Source organism: Schistocerca piceifrons, chromosome 1 (genome assembly GCF_021461385.2).
Source record: "Schistocerca piceifrons isolate TAMUIC-IGC-003096 chromosome 1, iqSchPice1.1, whole genome shotgun sequence".
Lineage (NCBI taxonomy): Eukaryota > Metazoa > Arthropoda > Insecta > Orthoptera > Acrididae > Schistocerca > Schistocerca piceifrons.
This window is the reverse complement of record NC_060138.1, coordinates 815503514-815525770: the sequence shown is the minus strand read 5'-3', so window position 1 is coordinate 815525770 and position 22257 is coordinate 815503514. Positions and strand designations below refer to the sequence as shown.

General features: G+C 46.2%; 1 protein-coding gene across 1 annotated transcript in view; it reads left to right on the top strand.

Moving 5' to 3' along the window:
- LOC124775374 overlaps positions 1 to 22257 on the top strand; it is a 607101-nt gene that overhangs the window by 445786 nt on the left and 139058 nt on the right. Inside the window, exons 101-118 of the mRNA XM_047250212.1 lie at positions 7410 to 7715; positions 7815 to 8132; positions 8224 to 8553; positions 8666 to 8980; positions 9083 to 9415; positions 9527 to 9832; positions 12667 to 12972; positions 13072 to 13389; positions 13481 to 13810; positions 13923 to 14237; positions 14340 to 14672; positions 14784 to 15089; positions 17925 to 18230; positions 18330 to 18647; positions 18739 to 19068; positions 19181 to 19495; positions 19598 to 19930; positions 20042 to 20347. Coding sequence (XP_047106168.1) covers positions 7410 to 7715; positions 7815 to 8132; positions 8224 to 8553; positions 8666 to 8980; positions 9083 to 9415; positions 9527 to 9832; positions 12667 to 12972; positions 13072 to 13389; positions 13481 to 13810; positions 13923 to 14237; positions 14340 to 14672; positions 14784 to 15089; positions 17925 to 18230; positions 18330 to 18647; positions 18739 to 19068; positions 19181 to 19495; positions 19598 to 19930; positions 20042 to 20347 — 5724 coding nt within the window. The remainder of the gene's footprint in view (positions 1 to 7409; positions 7716 to 7814; positions 8133 to 8223; positions 8554 to 8665; positions 8981 to 9082; positions 9416 to 9526; positions 9833 to 12666; positions 12973 to 13071; positions 13390 to 13480; positions 13811 to 13922; positions 14238 to 14339; positions 14673 to 14783; positions 15090 to 17924; positions 18231 to 18329; positions 18648 to 18738; positions 19069 to 19180; positions 19496 to 19597; positions 19931 to 20041; positions 20348 to 22257) is intronic.

The following is a 22257-nucleotide window of genomic DNA, read 5'->3' as shown; positions in this document are numbered from 1 at the left end:
AAAAAAGTAAGATTTTTTGTTATTATACATGTAAAGGAAGTCAGCATGGCACACATGAGTGGCCATTTTCCGTCTTTTTTTGATCCAAGGTAAAAGAGCATGTTCATTGTTATGGAAGGCAGGCCGACTTACAACTGAATGAAGTGCGCGTTCCATAATCGAGTGTCTGGTGTCACATTTTGTAAAGAGAATATGATAACGTCTACAAATTATTTCAGTGGTACAGGATAGCGCACAAAAAATCGGACCCGAGTACTAAACTGTTCATTGTCGCTACCAATCGTCATCTGTTGTTTCGAAGTTATTGTTTGCATTAGCTTATTTGTTGTTCCTTCACTGCCTAATTATTAGAAGTTTATATATTCTGCTCGTAGCGATCAACAGATCATGGGTAATTGGCGAGCAGTCTGTACTCGGGGCCAGTTTTTCGTGCGCCACCTTATATTATTTCATTGCGATCAGCCACATTACGCTACAGTTGGCTAAACGAGAGGTTTTGCAAAATCACTAAAATTACAGGTTTGTGAGAATTCTATTATGAATAAAGACTCTGTACTCCATGGCGGAGGCAAGTGCCCCTCTTGGCGCCTTCCATCTTCAGTCACCTATGCTACTTATTTTCAAATTTTCTTAAGAACCGTATACCAAGCACAAATGAACGGTGAACGAGTGAAAATGAACTGTTCCCAAAAAAGAGCGATCACCAGTGAACTAGTTCCCAGGGATGAACGAGTTTGCCCATCTCTAATAACCTCGGCCCTGAGCGCTCGGTAACCCCCCCCCCCCCCCACACACACACACACGCACGCACGCACGCACGCACACGCACACTATTGTGCAATGACAGATTCGCGCAGCCCTTCCGACCGATCCGGGCAGCTTATTGTAGAGAAGTGTTCTTACATGCAGATACCAGTGCGATGGTGCTCCACCAGTTGAAAAACGATATTTTCAGCATGTTCTCGCAACTATACAAAAGATAATTGATTCCGGTAACCATATTTTCGAAGAAAAGGATGGGACGTTAATCTGTTCTCTGGAAGCGGCGGAAAATACATGAAGACTTCGATCAGTGGTCGTCAAAACGCTGCCCGCGGGCGCATGCGGTCCGAATCAAGTATTCGTGCGGCCCGCATTTCTCAGCGTATTTTATAATAATAAGAGCCTATTTTATAATAAGATGCATCTAGCAACTAACAGTCGAATCCAAAAACGTCAGCTGACTTACGAGCTTTTCCTTCTCAGTAACAAACAAAAATACTTATAGAGACAGTAATATTTTAAGATGTGCTTTATTGTAATTGACGTTGGGGAATTCGACCGTGAACTAAGTAACTTTAGATGCTAACGTCAGAGGCAGAGCGGTAAGTGGCGTGGCCACTGCAGGGTTAGAAGATGTGTGAGGGGGAAGTTTTATTATATTATACTATTTTGTAGTGCCTGTGTTTTTACGGTGTACTGTGCAGTGCCCTTCAGACATGCATCACAGCATTTGTGCTAATACAGGAAGTAGAACCACAGTAGCAAATGGAAGTCTGGGTCGGCCGTGGATACGTTCTCGCATGGCCGAGGCGGTTAAGGCGACAGCTCGCGTAAAGCGGGAAAACCGGGTTCGAGTCCCGATTTTCCTTGTCACCAACACACTGTGCAGCTAGAGTCTGATCATGTCGCAGTTGCGAATACATTTCTTGAGTGTTTTATTGCTTGTTCTCCAGTGCTGACAACTCATGGACGTGTGTCTCTCATAGCGATCAGCTGCTATAGTATAAATTTTTAGACGGAAGTAATGTGGATTCGTGAATGCGCATTGAAGAGTGGATCATCTTAATTGTGGTACATATCTGTAGCAAGGAGTATGACAATATTAAGGCTGCTGTAATACAATGCAATGAGTAGAAGAAAAATGGCATTCAAAACATTTACTAAACATTTGTGATCGTCACTCATATTACATAATGTATTGCAGTGTCAAAACTTCGGGGTCACCGAGTGTGACAACAGGGAACAATCGGGTTCTAAATCTTGCCTACTTTTAACGATCAGTATTCCAGCGATGGCGCCCAACTGTGTGTGTGTGTGTGAATTCCTAAGAGACCAAACTGCTGAGGTCATTGGTCCCTAGGCTTACACACTACCTAATCTATCTTAAACTAACTTATGTTAAGAACAACACACACCCATGCCCGAGGGAGGACTCGAAACTCCGGCGGGAGGGACCTCGCAATCCGTGACATGGCGCCCTAAACGGCGCAGCCACTTCGCGCGGCGACGCCCAACTCACCGCGTCCTTGCTATAGCTGTTGCGTTGGGGACTCATAACATTTAATTTCTTTAAGTTAGCAGTTATGAATAAGGTCAGTACATATGCGGTCAGAGGTGCCGTCCCACAATGTCAATATTGGCTCGGGAATAAAAACGTTTGATGACCACTGTTTTAGAGGTCTCGCTCGTATTTGATTATGGTGTGTGGCTGCTACGTTCGCCATATTCTTATGTTGTGGTGCTTCATTTTTCCATTTAAATGGAGTGTGACCCCATCACTGAACACTAAAGATAAAGGAAACAGTTATTTTTTTCCGCCACTCTATATTTTTCCATCACTCTACGGTTTGCAACACAAACGTCGCCACATAACACGCTAACAGTGACGAAAGAAATGGTTAACTCTCGGTTGGTATTATCCGTAGACTTCTGAGACTACATGCAAAACTGCTGAATGCGCTCTACAAGTACGTCTTAAACGAACTCACGAGGGCGTCCTGTGGATTTCCCCTCACATAAACAACGAGTGACTTGAAGCTACTGTTGCCGTTATCGAATGTCTTGAGGTGTATGAGTCGTAGTATCGTCCTCTCGACGTAACACATACCACACGGTAGTAACTGAAATGCACTTTCTGAAACGGAAAACGCAAAATGCCTTTTGTTCATGTGTTATTGTCAGTTCGATTAGACGCACACGGAATAATGTGCGAGCGAGATAACCGCGCCAGGGAGATTGCATTAAGCAGAATATTATATCTATCGCCAAGCTAAGCATTTACTTTAAATGCTGTAATTAAAATTCACCCTAAATTTCCATCTTCATTCATGTAGAACACCTACACTTATGACATCGGAAGTATCTTTGCAAAACACATTGTACTCGTTTCGTCTTCTATTACCCAAGTGTCAGTTTTAAACATCATCCCGTTTAACGTGATAGTACTGCGTATGATAGCTGTATAATATTTGTAGGTTAGGAAAATTATCGCAAGCAGATACTGTTGAGACATTTATATAACCCAGAATTCATTTCAGAGAACAAATTCATCTTCAGGTGATACATTGGCTTCATTTGTATGTGATGCCATTGGCCCCCTAATTGTGGCTCAAATTCTGCATATTAATCTCATAACCAGTACTTTCGTGAATAGACCATTTTACACGCAGCAAATATACCTTTTGTGTATAGATCTGTGATCTTTCTAAGATACCGGGCCTTCCAATTGCACCATGAGCAATAACAGGATCAATCAGTAAAGGTTTATTCGCTACTTACAGGTTCTTTTTACCAGTATATATCGCATATACTTCATTATTAAATAGTTTATTTATTAGTTTGGCTAAATTTTTACGTTTTCTTTGTTTGCAGTTCTATCTTCCTCACATTAGTCATTTTTCACTTGTGAAATGTGTATCTGTCTCTGCTCTTATCTTCTTGTCTCTTATTTTACATATTCTTCGATAGAATATCCTTTTACTATTAAAAATCTGTCTCCCGGCAATACTTCCACATAGTTTTCATCTATTGCAAGTTCCTTCAATGCAGGTCCTTGACGTTTTCGTTAAATGTTCTGGTCATTGTACTCTAAGGAACTTCAAGCTCCCCCGTGATGTATAAGTTGCTATTTACATTATGATAACGTTGGCCTCACGTTTGTCCATCGCGAGGTGGTGCAGTGGTTATGCACACTGGACTCACATTCTGGAGGACGACAGTTCAAACCGCGTCCGGCCATCCTTATTTTTCCCTAAATCGCTCCAGGCAAATGCCGGGATGGTTCCTTTGAAAGGGCACTGCCGAATTCCTTTCCAACCCTTCCTTAATACGATGGGACTGATGACCTTGCTGTTTGGTCCCCTCTCCCAAATCAACCAACCAACCACGTTTGTCCCATAAAAAGAAGTATTTTCAGTATAGATTGAAAAATCAGCCAACCTGTTGCAAATAAAGGTTTATTACCCCTTGACCATGGTTTAGATACTTGTAAAAATATCTTCTTCTGAAGTATTGTTCTTATTACATCACATGATGCATTTTCAGTTTACCTGCAATTGTAAAACATCAAATCTCCAAAACTAGTAAAATGCAGACATTGTTTTCCATGGCGTCATCCTAAACAATTCGTCATCAGTAATAAGTGCAGCGGTATTAAGACATGTGAAAACGTATTGTTTTGCTCAAGTATATTTTAAGATTGTGAGCAAGTAAAACATTTTGTTGTTGTGGACTTCAGTCCGATGAGGTTTGATGCATCTCTACAAGCTACTCTATCCTGTGCGAGCTTCTTCCGAATAACTACTGCAGCCCACATCCTTCTCAATCTGCTTAATGTGTTCGTCTCTTGGCTCCCTCTACGACTTTTACTCCCCACACTTCCCTACAATACTAATTTGCTGACCTCTTGATGTCTCAAATGTGTCATATCAACTGATCTTATCTTTTGGTCAAGCTGTGCCACAAATTTCTTGTCTCCCCGATTCTACACAGTACCTCCTCATTGGAACATACCTGATGTCAATTATTTCCTATATTCCGTCGTTATAGATTGCAAACTTCAGCAGTGAGAAAAAACGAACACTTTATATACTTTATACTTAGCCGTAAGAGTATTCGCATGCATTCAAAAATAATAATGCTTAAGGTAAGTCTAGAAATCCACCCAGTTACCCGAGAACTAAAGGGAAACAAGATGCGGGAGGACCAAACCCCAAGTTCTAAACGATCCATAGTTCGTCCGACTTGTGGATTAGAAGAAAAAAAATCATCTCAAAGCTCGGAAGAAGCTAATAAAACTATGAATGTGTAATAATCATACACCTGACAATCTTGTTCTTGTTTCGTGTAGAGTGAGACACAATCGATCAATTTAGACATACCTACTCTTCCTTGCACGTGCAGCATGGCACCGTTTTCTCACGCAATATTAAATTACAGAAAAAATCGCTTGCACATCTATGAAGCTATTTCGTAGTCCACAACTTAAAGTAAAAAAAACTACTATGATTCTACAACTAAACACGAACCATGTGTAGAAAGCATGCCATATGCCTCACTCGATAAAGCGAAAATCCACGGTTTCCGTAATTGGACAACGCGGCACAGTTTTCTTGTCAGGCAGTTCATGCATGCAATCGAAACAAGATATTTATTTCTTGAAGAAAAACGTATATTAAGAATAAGTTCCCAGAGAAACCATATTTCATAATAACAGCAATCCCTTACTTCTTAGGGAACAATGACGTTAGATGTAACCACTTACAACACTTATAGCTAAGCGGCCATTCCTTTTAAAGAAAGATTCTCGAGCTTTAAGAAATACCCCAACATAGAATAGACAGTGATAATGACAAGCGCGAGGGGGAAATAACTGCATAAACTGCCGCCCATTCAAATTGCAACACCAGGAAATATACTCATTTTGTGGGTGTATAATAAGACTTACAAATTGCTGGGACGCATTCGTGACTTGTAATGGAGAAAAAAAGGTCCCATGAACATGTGTCCTGCAACGCATCGTTGCCACGCTAGATGGCGTTTTTCCGACCATGTGCCGTTTGTTCCTTGTGTGTTGCAGGCTGTGTGATGGACGCAGCGTACTGTAAGCAGCAGAATGGTCTGGTATTCATGTCGAGATGATGTTTCCGTACGGCCAAGCAGATGGAAAAGGTCAAGAAACAGCAAGGCATACGAAAACAAGTACACTTGCATACAACAACCACATCATACATTTTAAGCTCGTTAGGTTGTTTGTGTGATCATGGGTCCTTTCAGACAGACGAACATGCAGTGAGGCGGCTGACGGTGCCTACTCCAGATCTGGAGGACAGGATTCTACAGAATATTGGGACGAACCATAGTACAAACTCCGAATCTGGTGTACGTATAGTCCACCACCTCGCTGCGCATACTTCTGTCTCAAAGGACCCATGAGCACGCAAACATCCATAACGGAATTAAAATGTATGATGTGGTTGGTGTCTGTGAGGGTCCCTGTTTTGGTATAGCCGTGTTGCCTCTCGAACGTTTCCTTCTGCTTGGCCGCACACAAACACCATCTCGGCTTGTTTCCGACATAAGTACCGTACCAAACTGTTGTCTACAGTACGCTGCGTCAATCACACAGCCTGCAACACACAAGGAGACACAGCACGTGGACAGAGGAACCGTCATTCGTCAGCACCATCTACCGTGGCAACGATGCATTTCCGGATTCATGTTCAAAGGACCTTTTTCCTCCCATTTCCAGTCAGGAATTCGTCCGTGCAGTTTGCCGATTTCATGAATGCTCACCCTGTATACTACGAACGGAAGGACACATATTTAAGTTTGTAGATGGTTTGGGTGAGTATAGGGTGTACAGCTTAGTACACAGAACTACACCTCTGGCAGCAACAACGGTTCTTATCTGGCTGTGTATCGAATCTAACTCAGCTTCAATGACATATACGGCTATACGAATCCAAACGGCTTCAACTCTACAGTAGAGTTCATAAATCGTAGAGGCTGACGAGTTAAGGCGTGCCAGTCTCTCAGCAGTCCATGACCAGATGTTTTCACTTGGTGAGAGATCTGGAGAACATGCTATCTGGGCAGCACTAAAACATACTCTCTATCGAGATGGGTCAAGACAGCACAGTCAGCATGCGATATTGTGTTATAGCGTCACTACAAGTGAGACAGTAATTCTACACAAGGAGGGTTTTGCGTGTAGCATGTCAACAGGTCGACCTGTGGGGCTTGATACCTGCTGTCAAACACGTTACTCACATTCCGTGCTAGATTATAACAAAAGCAAATCGAAGCGTACACCATTTCCTGAAAGTTAGTACAGTAGACAATGTAGCTACCTAACATGTAATGCGCGGATAGAGATTCATCGTCAGGTCTTTAGAGTGTCACAAGAAGATATTCATTGTTTCCCACATTCCTGGTACAGTGCTAAGCAACAAAATACATCCACCACCGCTTACTTCTTATCGATCCTCTACGCTTAACATATATCTTGAACACGCCAATATCGTTTGTAAGAGTACAGAGCAATACGCTGATAACTCGAAAATAGACAATAAATGTAATATAATACACTACCTTCGCGTTAGCTTGGACAGACAAAATGGAGTAACCCCTTTTGTCTTTTTACACAGCTCCCATAGCAACACAGCCATGCAACCCGTCTCCATGCGGTCCCAACAGCCAATGTCGGGAGATTAACGGCCAGGCTGTATGTTCATGTGTGCCGGGCTACCTTGGAAGCCCACCGGCGTGCAGGCCAGAGTGCGTTGTGAGTTCCGATTGCAGCCAGAATGAAGCCTGCAGCAACCAGAAATGTAGAAATCCTTGCCCAGGAACGTGTGGAATTGGGGCTAAGTGTCAGGTGGTGAATCACAACCCTATCTGTAGCTGTCCACCGCGCCACTCGGGAGACCCGTTCACCAGATGCCTGCCCATACGTAAGAACCATACTCATGAAATATTTCTTCCTGTCATATCAGAAAACAATGTAAGCTACTACTTTGTTCTTCTCACTCATTGGTTTTTCCCTCATGCAGCTGATTCGCCGGTGAGCAAGCCAGTGAACCCCTGCCAGCCGTCACCTTGTGGTCCAAATGCTCAGTGCAAGGTAGCTGGAGACAGCCCCTCTTGCTCGTGCCTGCCAGAATTCAAAGGCTCGCCACCAAACTGTCGGCCTGAGTGCGTCAGCAACAGCGAGTGTGCCAGCCATCTGGCCTGTATGGGGCAGAAGTGCAAAGACCCCTGTCCCGGAGCTTGTGGATCAAATGCTGAGTGCCGAGTGGTCAGCCACACGCCTACGTGTGTGTGTGCGGTTGGATACACTGGAGACCCGTTCTCTCAGTGCTTTGTACAACGTAAGAATGAACTCCTGAGTCATTTCTCTTGTATTTGTGCGATTGTGGATGCAAGTTCGTGCAGAGGATAATTGTGACTTGTGGCTTTCAGCTGTAGCCGTGCCCCAGGAGAGGCCAACGCCCTGCTCTCCGTCGCCATGTGGTTCGAATGCAGTGTGTAGGGAACAGAATGGCGCTGGATCTTGCACTTGCCTACCAGAGTATGTGGGCAATCCGTACGAAGGCTGTCGGCCAGAGTGCGTGGTGAACACTGACTGTGCTCCCAACAGGGCATGCATTCGTAACAAGTGCCAAGACCCATGCCCCGGCACGTGTGGCCCGAATGCAGACTGCCAGGTGGTCAATCACCTGCCATCGTGCACATGCCGGCCGGGATACACTGGAGACCCGTTCCGATACTGCACAGTGCAGGCTAGCGAACGTAAGGACCAATTTCTCTGCTGAAATACTTTATCTCTGTGGAGTGAGTTATTTGGTAACCATGTGTTCTTTCGGTTGTATTTGTATGGCTGACTGGCCCTTCTATTGCGCAGCTGTGGTAGCTGAACCAGGAGATCCGTGCAGCCCATCGCCATGTGGTCCTAACAGCCAATGTCGCCAAGTGAATGGGCAGGCTGTGTGCTCATGCCTACCGTCGTACATTGGCAGTCCACCAGGCTGTAGACCAGAGTGTGTGGTGAGCTCCGAATGCCCGCAGAACCGAGCCTGTGTGAACCAGAAGTGTGTGGACCCTTGCCCTGGGCCGTGTGGCCTCAATACTCGCTGCCAGGTGATCAACCACAGCCCAATATGCAGTTGCAAACAAGGATATACCGGAGACCCCTTCGCCAGATGCCATCCAATTCCACGTAAGCTTCTGGAGCCTTAGGTTTTTCTAGTGTGTGTGATGCAATATAGCCTTGGTGACAGCGCAGGACTGACCTAGAACGTTGTTTCTTTTCTCTTTTTAGCTCCACCTCAGAGGCCGAGTGCCCCAGTAGTTGTGAATCCTTGCATCCCATCACCATGTGGGCCGTATTCTGAATGTCGTGATACAGGTGGCAATCCTTCATGCTCATGCCTGGCAAATTACATTGGCGCTCCACCAAACTGCCGTCCCGAGTGCTCCATCAACTCGGAGTGCCCCAGCAACAGGGCTTGTATCAGGGAGAAGTGTCGTGACCCATGTCCTGGGTCGTGTGGCATTGGCGCACAGTGCAGTGTGATCAACCACACCCCAGTGTGCACATGCCCTGAGGGGTACACAGGAGATCCATTCACCAACTGCTTCCCAAAACCGACAAGTAAGAAAGCTTAAGCTACGCAAAGTATGATTTCAAATTAATTTCATGTGGAAGTAGAAACTCCAGATTGTGTTCACGTCAAACTCACTTCGTTCTTCAAATTGCTTACAGTTGCAGAACCTGTGGAATCGGACCCGTGCAATCCTTCGCCTTGCGGGCCTAACGCCGAATGCCGAGATGGCAGTTGTACTTGTCTTCGAGAATACCAAGGAGACCCATACACTGGTTGCCGGCCAGAGTGCGTGTTGAGTACTGATTGTGACAGGACGAAAGCTTGCATCAGGAACAAGTGTGCTGACCCCTGCCCAGGAACTTGCGGACAGGGTGCTCGATGCGACGTAGTCAACCACATCCCCATCTGTACCTGTCCAGAAGGCACCTCTGGAAATGCCTTCATTCAGTGCCGGCCTATTCCACGTATGTACCAGATATATAGTGATCTACTCCGTCAGCATCTGTTGTGGGGGTTGGGAGGAACGGTCTGGACATTCGCGTATGGAAATTCTCTCACAATAAATATAAATGTACCTGTCACGCTCTCATTTCTCTTATTCACTGTTGGTTTGCTCATAATGAAGACCTTTCCAAACTGTGGGGTTTTCGGCGGCTGTCTTTCATACGGTTGGGAACGTTCAGCGGCTATGCCTCGCCTTGTCATGGTGATCGTTGTCATCACCACTGTTGTCTTTGGAATGTTACCTCACTACGCAATATGTTACTTCCAAAGGACTAACGTGTTTTACCTTTATACAAGGAAAATTCTTCCTTCTATGCTTTATTGTGTCTCTAATGCTCAGCAGATGGATGATCGTCCCTCTCTTCGCCAACTGAACTGTGAGTTCCGAGAAACCGGCGTGTATAGCCACGCTCCACTGCTTTTTGCGCACACAGCTTTTTCCTGCTCCATTTCAACATCAAAGCGTGGAGCTGCAGAGCTAAATCAGTAGTCAAGCATCCCAAACGGACAGTGTCTCATAGGTGTATGGTAGCCCCACCGTTTTCTTTGCCTGATTGCATTATTTCAATAAAACGCTCTGTGGTACAAATATGCAGTGGTGGTGAAACATAGGCAACTAACATGGCTTACACAATTCAGGGCCTGCCAGATCAAACTTGTCTTTCCTCATGATGTCTGTAGATGGTTGGACAGGCAAGTTTGTTGTCCCTACATTTGGACGTAAGACATTCAGTCAGACGGTCGTTGCACTTTCAGTTGTACAAGAACTATATCTTGTCCGTTTTCATCAGGTCTATGTGTTCCTTTCCAAACCCGATTAAGAATATGTGGGTTTACGTGCAGGAAGTTAAATAGCACCTTAAAGCGTTATGTGCAACTCGCCTGGAATGTATCTGTCCCGGTAAGAGAGAGTCCATTCTTCTCATTTTCTGCGTTCTGTTAGAAAAGATGCGACTGAAGTGTTCATTGTGCAAGTAGCAGCAATTATACAACAGGATTTGTGTGGTCACTCTTTGAAGCGTGAAATTCGTTGTCTATCTATCGAGGCAGCTTTGCATTAATAGAACTGGATTATGGGCCTAAAAGTGTGCAGGTTGTGGCGTTTCGGATTGTTACCAGTCGATAGATGTAGTGAGATTAGAACTTAGCTTTCTGTGTCCACGTAGTTGTCTGCTGTGGAAGCTGCAGAATATGTCGTTCTGACGAAAAAGGGAGTCTGTCATCCTTGACTGTCGCGCACACTGGTACCGTTCTTCTCTTGCCTCTCCTCCTCGCGAATTCTTTGGTTGCTACACACATATCTGCTTCGACAGAAAATTCAAATTGCGGCTAGAAGAACTGCTGTCGACGCTTTCGTGGGAGCCACTGTCTGTATTTCGTAATGGTACGGCGAGCTGTTGCGGATTTGCCTTGATTGATTTCATTCTTGAGCATCTCAGGCAACTGTTCTCTTGATATCAAAGCCGTGACTGAAGTAACACAGTGCTATGCAATACAAGAGGCAGCAAATCTTACCAAGAGATGGCCCGTCCGTGATATTTAAGACTGGTCCACCTTCTTGTCAGTCTGAGTGTATAAGAGCAGCGAGTTTCCTCTCTCCTTTGTCCTAGTTTTTAGTGTTCAGCACTTTGCCTATCAAGTCATTGCGGAATGTCAAGTTCCTCTTCAATCCTATCGAATTCTCAAATGACAAGTGACATCCTAGTAGCTCTAGGCATCAGGCATCAACACTTTGCAAAACAAGCTGTACTCTTCAGTTCGCTTGAGAACATATTTCCTGACAATTTTCTCAATGCTCACATGTATTTGTAGTGTGCTAGAGGCTACAGTTACTGCGCTAGCTGAGAGACAACATTCTCGATGCAAGTTCAATCATCTTCTGGCGGCGATTCTTCAACAGCAGATCTATTAAACGAGATTTTCATGTGTATACTGTTCGTATTAAGATCGGTCTTGATACCGTGGTAAATACCAGTACATGGGTTTTCAAGAACATGACCATCCGGTAGAGTGAAGACCGGCCACTGACACTGTTTTGTTAGTGTCCGTGTAGACTGATTAGTTTAAACTTTTCTCCGTGCCTTGTGGTTGCTAAAGGCTAAAAACACTTGGATAGTGTGGGGAATGCATCATTCCAGTTCATGCAAGAGGTCAGCTAAACGAGATAAATAACTATAATTCAGAATTAATTCCTTCACCCCGCCATCTTAATTATTGAAGCGAACACCGATAGTATTTACTGGAACACACAAGAATGCTAATCGACGTAACTAAACTTGGCAGAATCTCAGCAGGTCAAGGTGAGACAATCTGTATTTACTGATGTAGATGTCCCAGTAATACAACACAAAGAGTAACTCTCGGGTTTTGCTGGTTCTATGAGGAAACTGCCCATGTGGCTCTTGATATCTGCTGTCAAACACATTCCCCAGATTACGTAAGAGATTTTAAACACAAGCGGACCTTAGATTACACCATTGTTCTTAACGCATGACATGCAATGCGTGGTTAGAGATTCTTCGTCAGAGTGTCACAAGAAGTTACTGATTGTCTCGCGCTCTCCGGATGCTGTGCTACACAGCAAGGTACATCCAGCACCGCTTACTTCGTATCGATCCTCTACGCTTACCATATATCTTGACCACGCCAATATCGTTTGTAAGAGTATAGAACAATACGTTGATAACTCGAAAATAGACAATAAATGTAATGTAATACACTACCTTCGCGTTGAGTAGAATAGTAATAGCTTGGACAGACAAAATGGAGTAACCCCTTTTGTCTTTTCACACAGCTCCCGTGGCAACACAGCCATGCAACCCGTCTCCATGCGGTCCCAACAGCCAATGTCGGGAGATTAACGGCCAGGCTGTATGTTCATGTGTGCCGGGCTACCTTGGAAGCCCACCGGCGTGCAGGCCAGAGTGCGTTGTGAGTTCCGATTGCAGCCAGAATGAAGCCTGCAGCAACCAGAAATGTAGAAATCCTTGCCCAGGAACGTGTGGAATTGGGGCTAAGTGTCAGGTGGTGAATCACAACCCTATCTGTAGCTGTCCACCGCGCCACACGGGAGACCCGTTCACCAGATGCCTGCCCATACGTAAGAACCATACTGATGAAACATTTCTTTCTGTCATATCAGAAAACAATGTAAGCTACTACTTTGTTCTTCTCACACATTGGTTTTTCCCTCATGCAGCTGATTCGCCGGTGAGCAAGCCAGTGAACCCTTGCCAGCCGTCACCTTGTGGTCCAAATGCTCAGTGCAAGGTAGCTGGAGACAGCCCCTCTTGCTCGTGCCTGCCAGAATTCAAAGGCTCGCCACCAAACTGTCGGCCTGAGTGCGTCAGCAACAGCGAGTGTGCCAGCCATCTGGCCTGTATGGGGCAGAAGTGCAAAGACCCCTGTCCCGGAGCTTGTGGATCAAATGCTGAGTGCCGAGTGGTCAGCCACACGCCTACGTGTGTGTGTGCGGTTGGATACACTGGAGACCCGTTCTCTCAGTGCTTTGTACAACGTAAGAATGAACTCCTGAGTCATTTCTCTTGTATTTGTGCGATTGTGGATGCAAGTTCGTGCAGAGGATAATTGTGACTTGTGGCTTTCAGCTGTAGCCGTGCCCCAGGAGAGGCCAACGCCCTGCTCTCCGTCGCCATGTGGTTCGAATGCAGTGTGTAGGGAACAGAATGGCGCTGGATCTTGCACTTGTCTACCAGAGTATGTGGGCAATCCGTACGAAGGCTGTCGGCCAGAGTGCGTGGTGAACACTGACTGTGCTCCCAACAGGGCATGTATTCGTAACAAGTGCCAAGACCCATGCCCCGGCACGTGTGGCCCGAATGCAGACTGCCAGGTGGTCAATCACCTGCCATCGTGCACATGCCGGCCGGGATACACTGGAGACCCGTTCCGATACTGCACAGTGCAGGCTAGCGAACGTAAGGACCAATTTCTCTGCTGAAATACTTTATCTCTGTGGAGTGAGTTATTTGGTAACCATGTGTTCTTTCGGTTGTATTTGTATGGCTGACTGGCCCTTCTATTGCGCAGCTGTGGTAGCTGAACCAGGAGATCCGTGCAGCCCATCGCCATGTGGTCCTAACAGCCAATGTCGCCAAGTGAATGGGCAGGCTGTGTGCTCATGCCTACCGTCGTACATTGGCAGTCCACCAGGCTGTAGACCAGAGTGTGTGGTGAGCTCCGAATGCCCGCAGAACCGAGCCTGTGTGAACCAGAAGTGTGTGGACCCTTGCCCTGGGCCGTGTGGCCTCAATACTCGCTGCCAGGTGATCAACCACAGCCCAATATGCAGTTGTAAACAAGGATATACCGGAGACCCCTTCGCCAGATGCCATCCAATTCCACGTAAGCTTCTGGAGCCTTAGGTTTTTCTAGTGTGTGTGATGCAATATAGCCTTGGTGACAGCGCAGGACTGACCTAGAACGTTGTTTCTTTTCTCTTTTTAGCTCCACCTCAGAGGCCGAGTGCCCCAGTAGTTGTGAATCCTTGCATCCCATCACCATGTGGGCCGTATTCTGAATGTCGTGATACAGGTGGCAATCCTTCATGCTCATGCCTGGCAAATTACATTGGCGCTCCACCAAACTGCCGTCCCGAGTGCTCCATCAACTCGGAGTGCCCCAGCAACAGGGCTTGTATCAGGGAGAAGTGTCGTGACCCATGTCCTGGGTCGTGTGGCATTGGCGCACAGTGCAGTGTGATCAACCACACCCCAGTGTGCACATGCCCTGAGGGGTACACAGGAGATCCATTCACCAACTGCTTCCCAAAACCGACAAGTAAGAAAGCTTAAGCTACGCAAAGTATGATTTCAAATTAATTTCATGTGGAAGTAGAAACTCCAGATTGTGTTCACGTCAAACTCACTTCGTTCTTCAAATTGCTTACAGTTGCAGAACCTGTGGAATCGGACCCGTGCAATCCTTCGCCTTGCGGGCCTAACGCCGAATGCCGAGATGGCAGTTGTACTTGTCTTCCAGAATACCAAGGAGACCCATACACTGGTTGCCGGCCAGAGTGCGTGTTGAGTACTGATTGTGACAGGACGAAAGCTTGCATCAGGAACAAGTGTGCTGACCCCTGCCCAGGAACTTGCGGACAGGGTGCTCGATGCGACGTAGTCAACCACATCCCCATCTGTACCTGTCCAGAAGGCACCTCTGGAAATGCCTTCATTCAGTGCCGGCCTATTCCACGTATGTACCAGATATATAGTGATCTACTCCGTCAGCATCTGTTGTGGGGGTTGGGAGGAACGGTCTGGACATTCGCGTATGGAAATTCTCTCACAATAAATATAAATGTACCTGTCACGCTCTCATTTCTCTTATTCACTGTTGGTTTGCTCATAAAGAAGACCTTTCCAAACTGTGGGGTTTTCGGCGGCTGTCTTTCATACGGTTGGGAACGTTCAGCGGCTATGCCTCGCCTTGTCATGCTGATCGTTATCATCACCACTGTTGTCTTTGGAATGTTACCTCACTACGCAATATGTTACTTCCAAAGGACTAACGTGTTTTACCTTTATACAAGGAAAATTCTTCCTTCTATGCTTTATTGTGTCTCTAATGCTCAGCAGATGGATGATCGTCCCTCTCTTCGCCAACTGAACTGTGAGTTCCGAGAAACCGGCGTGTATAGCCACGCTCCACTGCTTTTTGCGCACACAGCTTTTTCCTGCTCCATTTCAACATCAAAGCGGTGGAGCTGCAGAGCTAAATCAGTAGTCAAGCATCCCAAACGGACAGTGGCTCATAGGTGTATGGTAGCCCCACCGTTTTCTTTGCCTGATTGCATTATTTCAATAAAACGCTCTGTGGTACAAATATGCAGTGGTGGTGAAACATAGGCAACTAACATGGCTTACACAATTCAGGGCCTGCCAGATCAAACTTGTCTTTCCTCATGATGTCTGTAGATGGTTGGACAGGCAAGTTTGTTTTCCCTACATTTGGACGTAAGACATTCAGTCAGACGGTCGTTGCACTTTCAGTTGTACAAGAACTATATCTTGTCCGTTTTCATCAGGTCTATGTGTTCCTTTCCAAACCCGATTAAGAATATGTGGGTTTACGTGCAGGAAGTTAAATAGCACCTTAAAGCGTTATGTGCAACTCGCCTGGAATGTATCTGTCCCGGTAAGAGAGAGTCCATTCTTCTCATTTTCTGCGTTCTGTTAGAAAAGATGCGACTGAAGTGTTCATTGTGCAAGTAGCAGCAATTATACAACAGGATTTGTGTGGTCACTCTTTGAAGCGTGAAATTCGTTGTCTATCTATCGAGGCAGCTTTGCATTAATAGAACTGGATTATGGGCCTAAAAGTGTGCAGGTTGTGGCGTTTCGGATTGTTACCAGTCGATAGATGTAGTGAGATTAGAACTTAGCTTTCTGTGTCCACGTAGTTGTCTGCTGTGGAAGCTGCAGAATATGTCGTTCTGACGAAAAAGGGAGTCTGTCATCCTTGACTGTCGCGCACACTGGTACCGTTCTTCTCTTGCCTCTCCTCCTCGCGAATTCTTTGGTTGCTACACACATATCTGCTTCGACAGAAAATTCAAATTGCGGCTAGAAGAACTGCTGTCGACGCTTTCGTGGGAGCCACTGTCTGTATTTCGTAATGGTACGGCGAGCTGTTGCGGATTTGCCTTGATTGATTTCATTCTTGAGCATCTCAGGCAACTGTTCTCTTGATATCAAAGCCGTGACTGAAGTAACACAGTGCTATGCAATACAAGAGGCAGCAAATCTTACCAAGAGATGGCCCGTCCGTGATATTTAAGACTGGTCCACCTTCTTGTCAGTCTGAGTGTATAAGAGCAGCGAGTTTCCTCTCTCCTTTGTCCTAGTTTTTAGTGTTCAGCACTTTGCCTATCAAGTCATTGCGGAATGTCAAGTTCCTCTTCAATCCTATCGAATTCTCAAATGACAAGTGACATCCTAGTAGCTCTAGGCATCAGGCATCAACACTTTGCAAAACAAGCTGTACTCTTCAGTTCGCTTGAGAACATATTTCCTGACAATTTTCTCAATGCTCACATGTATTTGTAGTGTGCTAGAGGCTACAGTTACTGCGCTAGCTGAGAGACAACATTCTCGATGCAAGTTCAATCATCTTCTGGCGGCGATTCTTCAACAGCAGATCTATTAAACGAGATTTTCATGTGTATACTGTTCGTATTAAGATCGGTCTTGATACCGTGGTAAATACCAGTACATGGGTTTTCAAGAACATGACCATCCGGTAGAGTGAAGACCGGCCACTGACACTGTTTTGTTAGTGTCCGTGTAGACTGATTAGTTTAAACTTTTCTCCGTGCCTTGTGGTTGCTAAAGGCTAAAAACACTTGGATAGTGTGGGGAATGCATCATTCCAGTTCATGCAAGAGGTCAGCTAAACGAGATAAATAACTATAATTCAGAATTAATTCCTTCACCCCGCCATCTTAATTATTGAAGCGAACACCGATAGTATTTACTGGAACACACAAGAATGCTAATCGACGTAACTAAACTTGGCAGAATCTCAGCAGGTCAAGGTGAGACAATCTGTATTTACTGATGTAGATGTCCCAGTAATACAACACAAAGAGTAACTCTCGGGTTTTGCTGGTTCTATGAGGAAACTGCCCATGTGGCTCTTGATATCTGCTGTCAAACACATTCCCCAGATTACGTAAGAGATTTTAAACACAAGCGGACCTTAGATTACACCATTGTTCTTAACGCATGACATGCAATGCGTGGTTAGAGATTCTTCGTCAGAGTGTCACAAGAAGTTACTGATTGTCTCGCGCTCTCCGGATGCTGTGCTACACAGCAAGGTACATCCAGCACCGCTTACTTCGTATCGATCCTCTACGCTTACCATATATCTTGACCACGCCAATATCGTTTGTAAGAGTATAGAACAATACGTTGATAACTCGAAAATAGACAATAAATGTAATGTAATACACTACCTTCGCGTTGAGTAGAATAGTAATAGCTTGGACAGACAAAATGGAGTAACCCCTTTTGTCTTTTCACACAGCTCCCGTGGCAACACAGCCATGCAACCCGTCTCCATGCGGTCCCAACAGCCAATGTCGGGAGATTAACGGCCAGGCTGTATGTTCATGTGTGCCGGGCTACCTTGGAAGCCCACCGGCGTGCAGGCCAGAGTGCGTTGTGAGTTCCGATTGCAGCCAGAATGAAGCCTGCAGCAACCAGAAATGTAGAAATCCTTGCCCAGGAACGTGTGGAATTGGGGCTAAGTGTCAGGTGGTGAATCACAACCCTATCTGTAGCTGTCCACCGCGCCACACGGGAGACCCGTTCACCAGATGCCTGCCCATACGTAAGAACCATACTGATGAAACATTTCTTTCTGTCATATCAGAAAACAATGTAAGCTACTACTTTGTTCTTCTCACACATTGGTTTTTCCCTCATGCAGCTGATTCGCCGGTGAGCAAGCCAGTGAACCCTTGCCAGCCGTCACCTTGTGGTCCAAATGCTCAGTGCAAGGTAGCTGGAGACAGCCCCTCTTGCTCGTGCCTGCCAGAATTCAAAGGCTCGCCACCAAACTGTCGGCCTGAGTGCGTCAGCAACAGCGAGTGTACCAGCCATCTGGCCTGTATGGGGCAGAAGTGCAAAGACCCCTGTCCCGGAGCTTGTGGATCAAATGCTGAGTGCCGAGTGGTCAGCCACACGCCTACGTGTGTGTGTGCGGTTGGATACACTGGAGACCCGTTCTCTCAGTGCTTTGTACAACGTAAGAATGAACTCCTGAGTCATTTCTCTTGTATTTGTGCGATTGTGGATGCAAGTTCGTGCAGAGGATAATTGTGACTTGTGGCTTTCAGCTGTAGCCGTGCCCCAGGAGAGGCCAACGCCCTGCTCTCCGTCGCCATGTGGTTCGAATGCAGTGTGTAGGGAACAGAATGGCGCTGGATCTTGCACTTGTCTACCAGAGTATGTGGGCAATCCGTACGAAGGCTGTCGGCCAGAGTGCGTGGTGAACACTGACTGTGCTCCCAACAGGGCATGTATTCGTAACAAGTGCCAAGACCCATGCCCCGGCACGTGTGGCCCGAATGCAGACTGCCAGGTGGTCAATCACCTGCCATCGTGCACATGCCGGTCGGGATACACTGGAGACCCGTTCCGATACTGCACAGTGCAGGCTAGCGAACGTAAGGACCAATTTCTCTGCTGAAATACTTTATCTCTGTGGAGTGAGTTATTTGGTAACCATGTGTTCTTTCGGTTGTATTTGTGTGGCTGACTGGCCCTTCTATTGCGCAGCTGTGGTAGCTGAACCAGGAGATCCGTGCAGCCCATCGCCATGTGGTCCTAACAGCCAATGTCGCCAAGTGAATGGGCAGGCTGTGTGCTCATGCCTACCGTCGTACATTGGCAGTCCACCAGGCTGTAGACCAGAGTGTGTGGTGAGCTCCGAATGCCCGCAGAACCGAGCCTGTGTGAACCAGAAGTGTGTGGACCCTTGCCCTGGGCCGTGTGGCCTCAATACTCGCTGCCAGGTGATCAACCACAGCCCAATATGCAGTTGTAAACAAGGATATACCGGAGACCCCTTCGCCAGATGCCATCCAATTCCACGTAAGCTTCTGGAGCCTTAGGTTTTTCTAGTGTGTGTGATGCAATATAGCCTTGGTGACAGCGCAGGACTGACCTAGAACGTTGTTTCTTTTCTCTTTTTAGCTCCACCTCAGAGGCCGAGTGCCCCAGTAGTTGTGAATCCTTGCATCCCATCACCATGTGGGCCGTATTCTGAATGTCGTGATACAGGTGGCAATCCTTCATGCTCATGCCTGGCAAATTACATTGGCGCTCCACCAAACTGCCGTCCCGAGTGCTCCATCAACTCGGAGTGCCCCAGCAACAGGGCTTGTATCAGGGAGAAGTGTCGTGACCCATGTCCTGGGTCGTGTGGCATTGGCGCACAGTGCAGTGTGATCAACCACACCCCAGTGTGCACATGCCCTGAGGGGTACACAGGAGATCCATTCACCAACTGCTTCCCAAAACCGACAAGTAAGAAAGCTTAAGCTACGCAAAGTATGATTTCAAATTAATTTCATGTGGAAGTAGAAACTCCAGATTGTGTTCACGTCAAACTCACTTCGTTCTTCAAATTGCTTACAGTTGCAGAACCTGTGGAATCGGACCCGTGCAATCCTTCGCCTTGCGGGCCTAACGCCGAATGCCGAGATGGCAGTTGTACTTGTCTTCGAGAATACCAAGGAGACCCATACACTGGTTGCCGGCCAGAGTGCGTGTTGAGTACTGATTGTGACAGGACGAAAGCTTGCATCAGGAACAAGTGTGCTGACCCCTGCCCAGGAACTTGCGGACAGGGTGCTCGATGCGACGTAGTCAACCACATCCCCATCTGTACCTGTCCAGAAGGCACCTCTGGAAATGCCTTCATTCAGTGCCGGCCTATTCCACGTATGTACCAGATATATAGTGATCTACTCCGTCAGCATCTGTTGTGGGGGTTGGGAGGAACGGTCTGGACATTCGCGTATGGAAATTCTCTCACAATAAATATAAATGTACCTGTCACGCTCTCATTTCTCTTATTCACTGTTGGTTTGCTCATAATGAAGACCTTTCCAAACTGTGGGGTTTTCGGCGGCTGTCTTTCATACGGTTGGGAACGTTCAGCGGCTATGCCTCGCCTTGTCATGGTGATCGTTATCATCACCACTGTTGTCTTTGGAATGTTACCTCACTACGCAATACGTTACTTCCAAAGGACTAACGTGTTTTACCTTTATACAAGGAAAATTCTTCCTTCTATGCTTTATTGTGTCTCTAATGCTCAGCAGATGGATGATCGTCCCTCTCTTCGCCAACTGAACTGTGAGTTCCGAGAAACCGGCGTGTATAGCCACGCTCCACTGCTTTTTGCGCACACAGCTTTTTCCTGCTCCATTTCAACATCAAAGCGGTGGAGCTGCAGAGCTAAACCAGTAGTCAAGCATCCCAAACGGACAGTGGCTCATAGGTGTATGGTAGCCCCACCGTTTTCTTTGCCTGATTGCATTATTTCAATAAAACGCTCTGTGGTACAAATATGCAGTGGTGGTGAAACATAGGCAACTAACATGGCTTACACAATTCAGGGCCTGCCAGATCAAACTTGTCTTTCCTCATGATGTCTGTAGATGGTTGGACAGGCAAGTTTGTTTTCCCTACATTTGGACGTAAGACATTCAGTCAGACGGTCGTTGCACTTTCAGTTGTACAAGAACTATATCTTGTCCGTTTTCATCAGGTCTATGTGTTCCTTTCCAAACCCGATTAAGAATATGTGGGTTTACGTGCAGGAAGTTAAATAGCACCTTAAAGCGTTATGTGCAACTCGCCTGGAATGTATCTGTCCCGGTAAGAGAGAGTCCATTCTTCTCATTTTCTGCGTTCTGTTAGAAAAGATGCGACTGAAGTGTTCATTGTGCAAGTAGCAGCAATTATACAACAGGATTTGTGTGGTCACTCTTTGAAGCGTGAAATTCGTTGTCTATCTATCGAGGCAGCTTTGCATTAATAGAACTGGATTATGGGCCTAAAAGTGTGCAGGTTGTGGCGTTTCGGATTGTTACCAGTCGATAGATGTAGTGAGATTAGAACTTAGCTTTCTGTGTCCACGTAGTTGTCTGCTGTGGAAGCTGCAGAATATGTCGTTCTGACGAAAAAGGGAGTCTGTCATCCTTGACTGTCGCGCACACTGGTACCGTTCTTCTCTTGCCTCTCCTCCTCGCGAATTCTTTGGTTGCTACACACATATCTGCTTCGACAGAAAATTCAAATTGCGGCTAGAAGAACTGCTGTCGACGCTTTCGTGGGAGCCACTGTCTGTATTTCGTAATGGTACGGCGAGCTGTTGCGGATTTGCCTTGATTGATTTCATTCTTGAGCATCTCAGGCAACTGTTCTCTTGATATCAAAGCCGTGACTGAAGTAACACAGTGCTATGCAATACAAGAGGCAGCAAATCTTACCAAGAGATGGCCCGTCCGTGATATTTAAGACTGGTCCACCTTCTTGTCAGTCTGAGTGTATAAGAGCAGCGAGTTTCCTCTCTCCTTTGTCCTAGTTTTTAGTGTTCAGCACTTTGCCTATCAAGTCATTGCGGAATGTCAAGTTCCTCTTCAATCCTATCGAATTCTCAAATGACAAGTGACATCCTAGTAGCTCTAGGCATCAGGCATCAACACTTTGCAAAACAAGCTGTACTCTTCAGTTCGCTTGAGAACATATTTCCTGACAATTTTCTCAATGCTCACATGTATTTGTAGTGTGCTAGAGGCTACAGTTACTGCGCTAGCTGAGAGACAACATTCTCGATGCAAGTT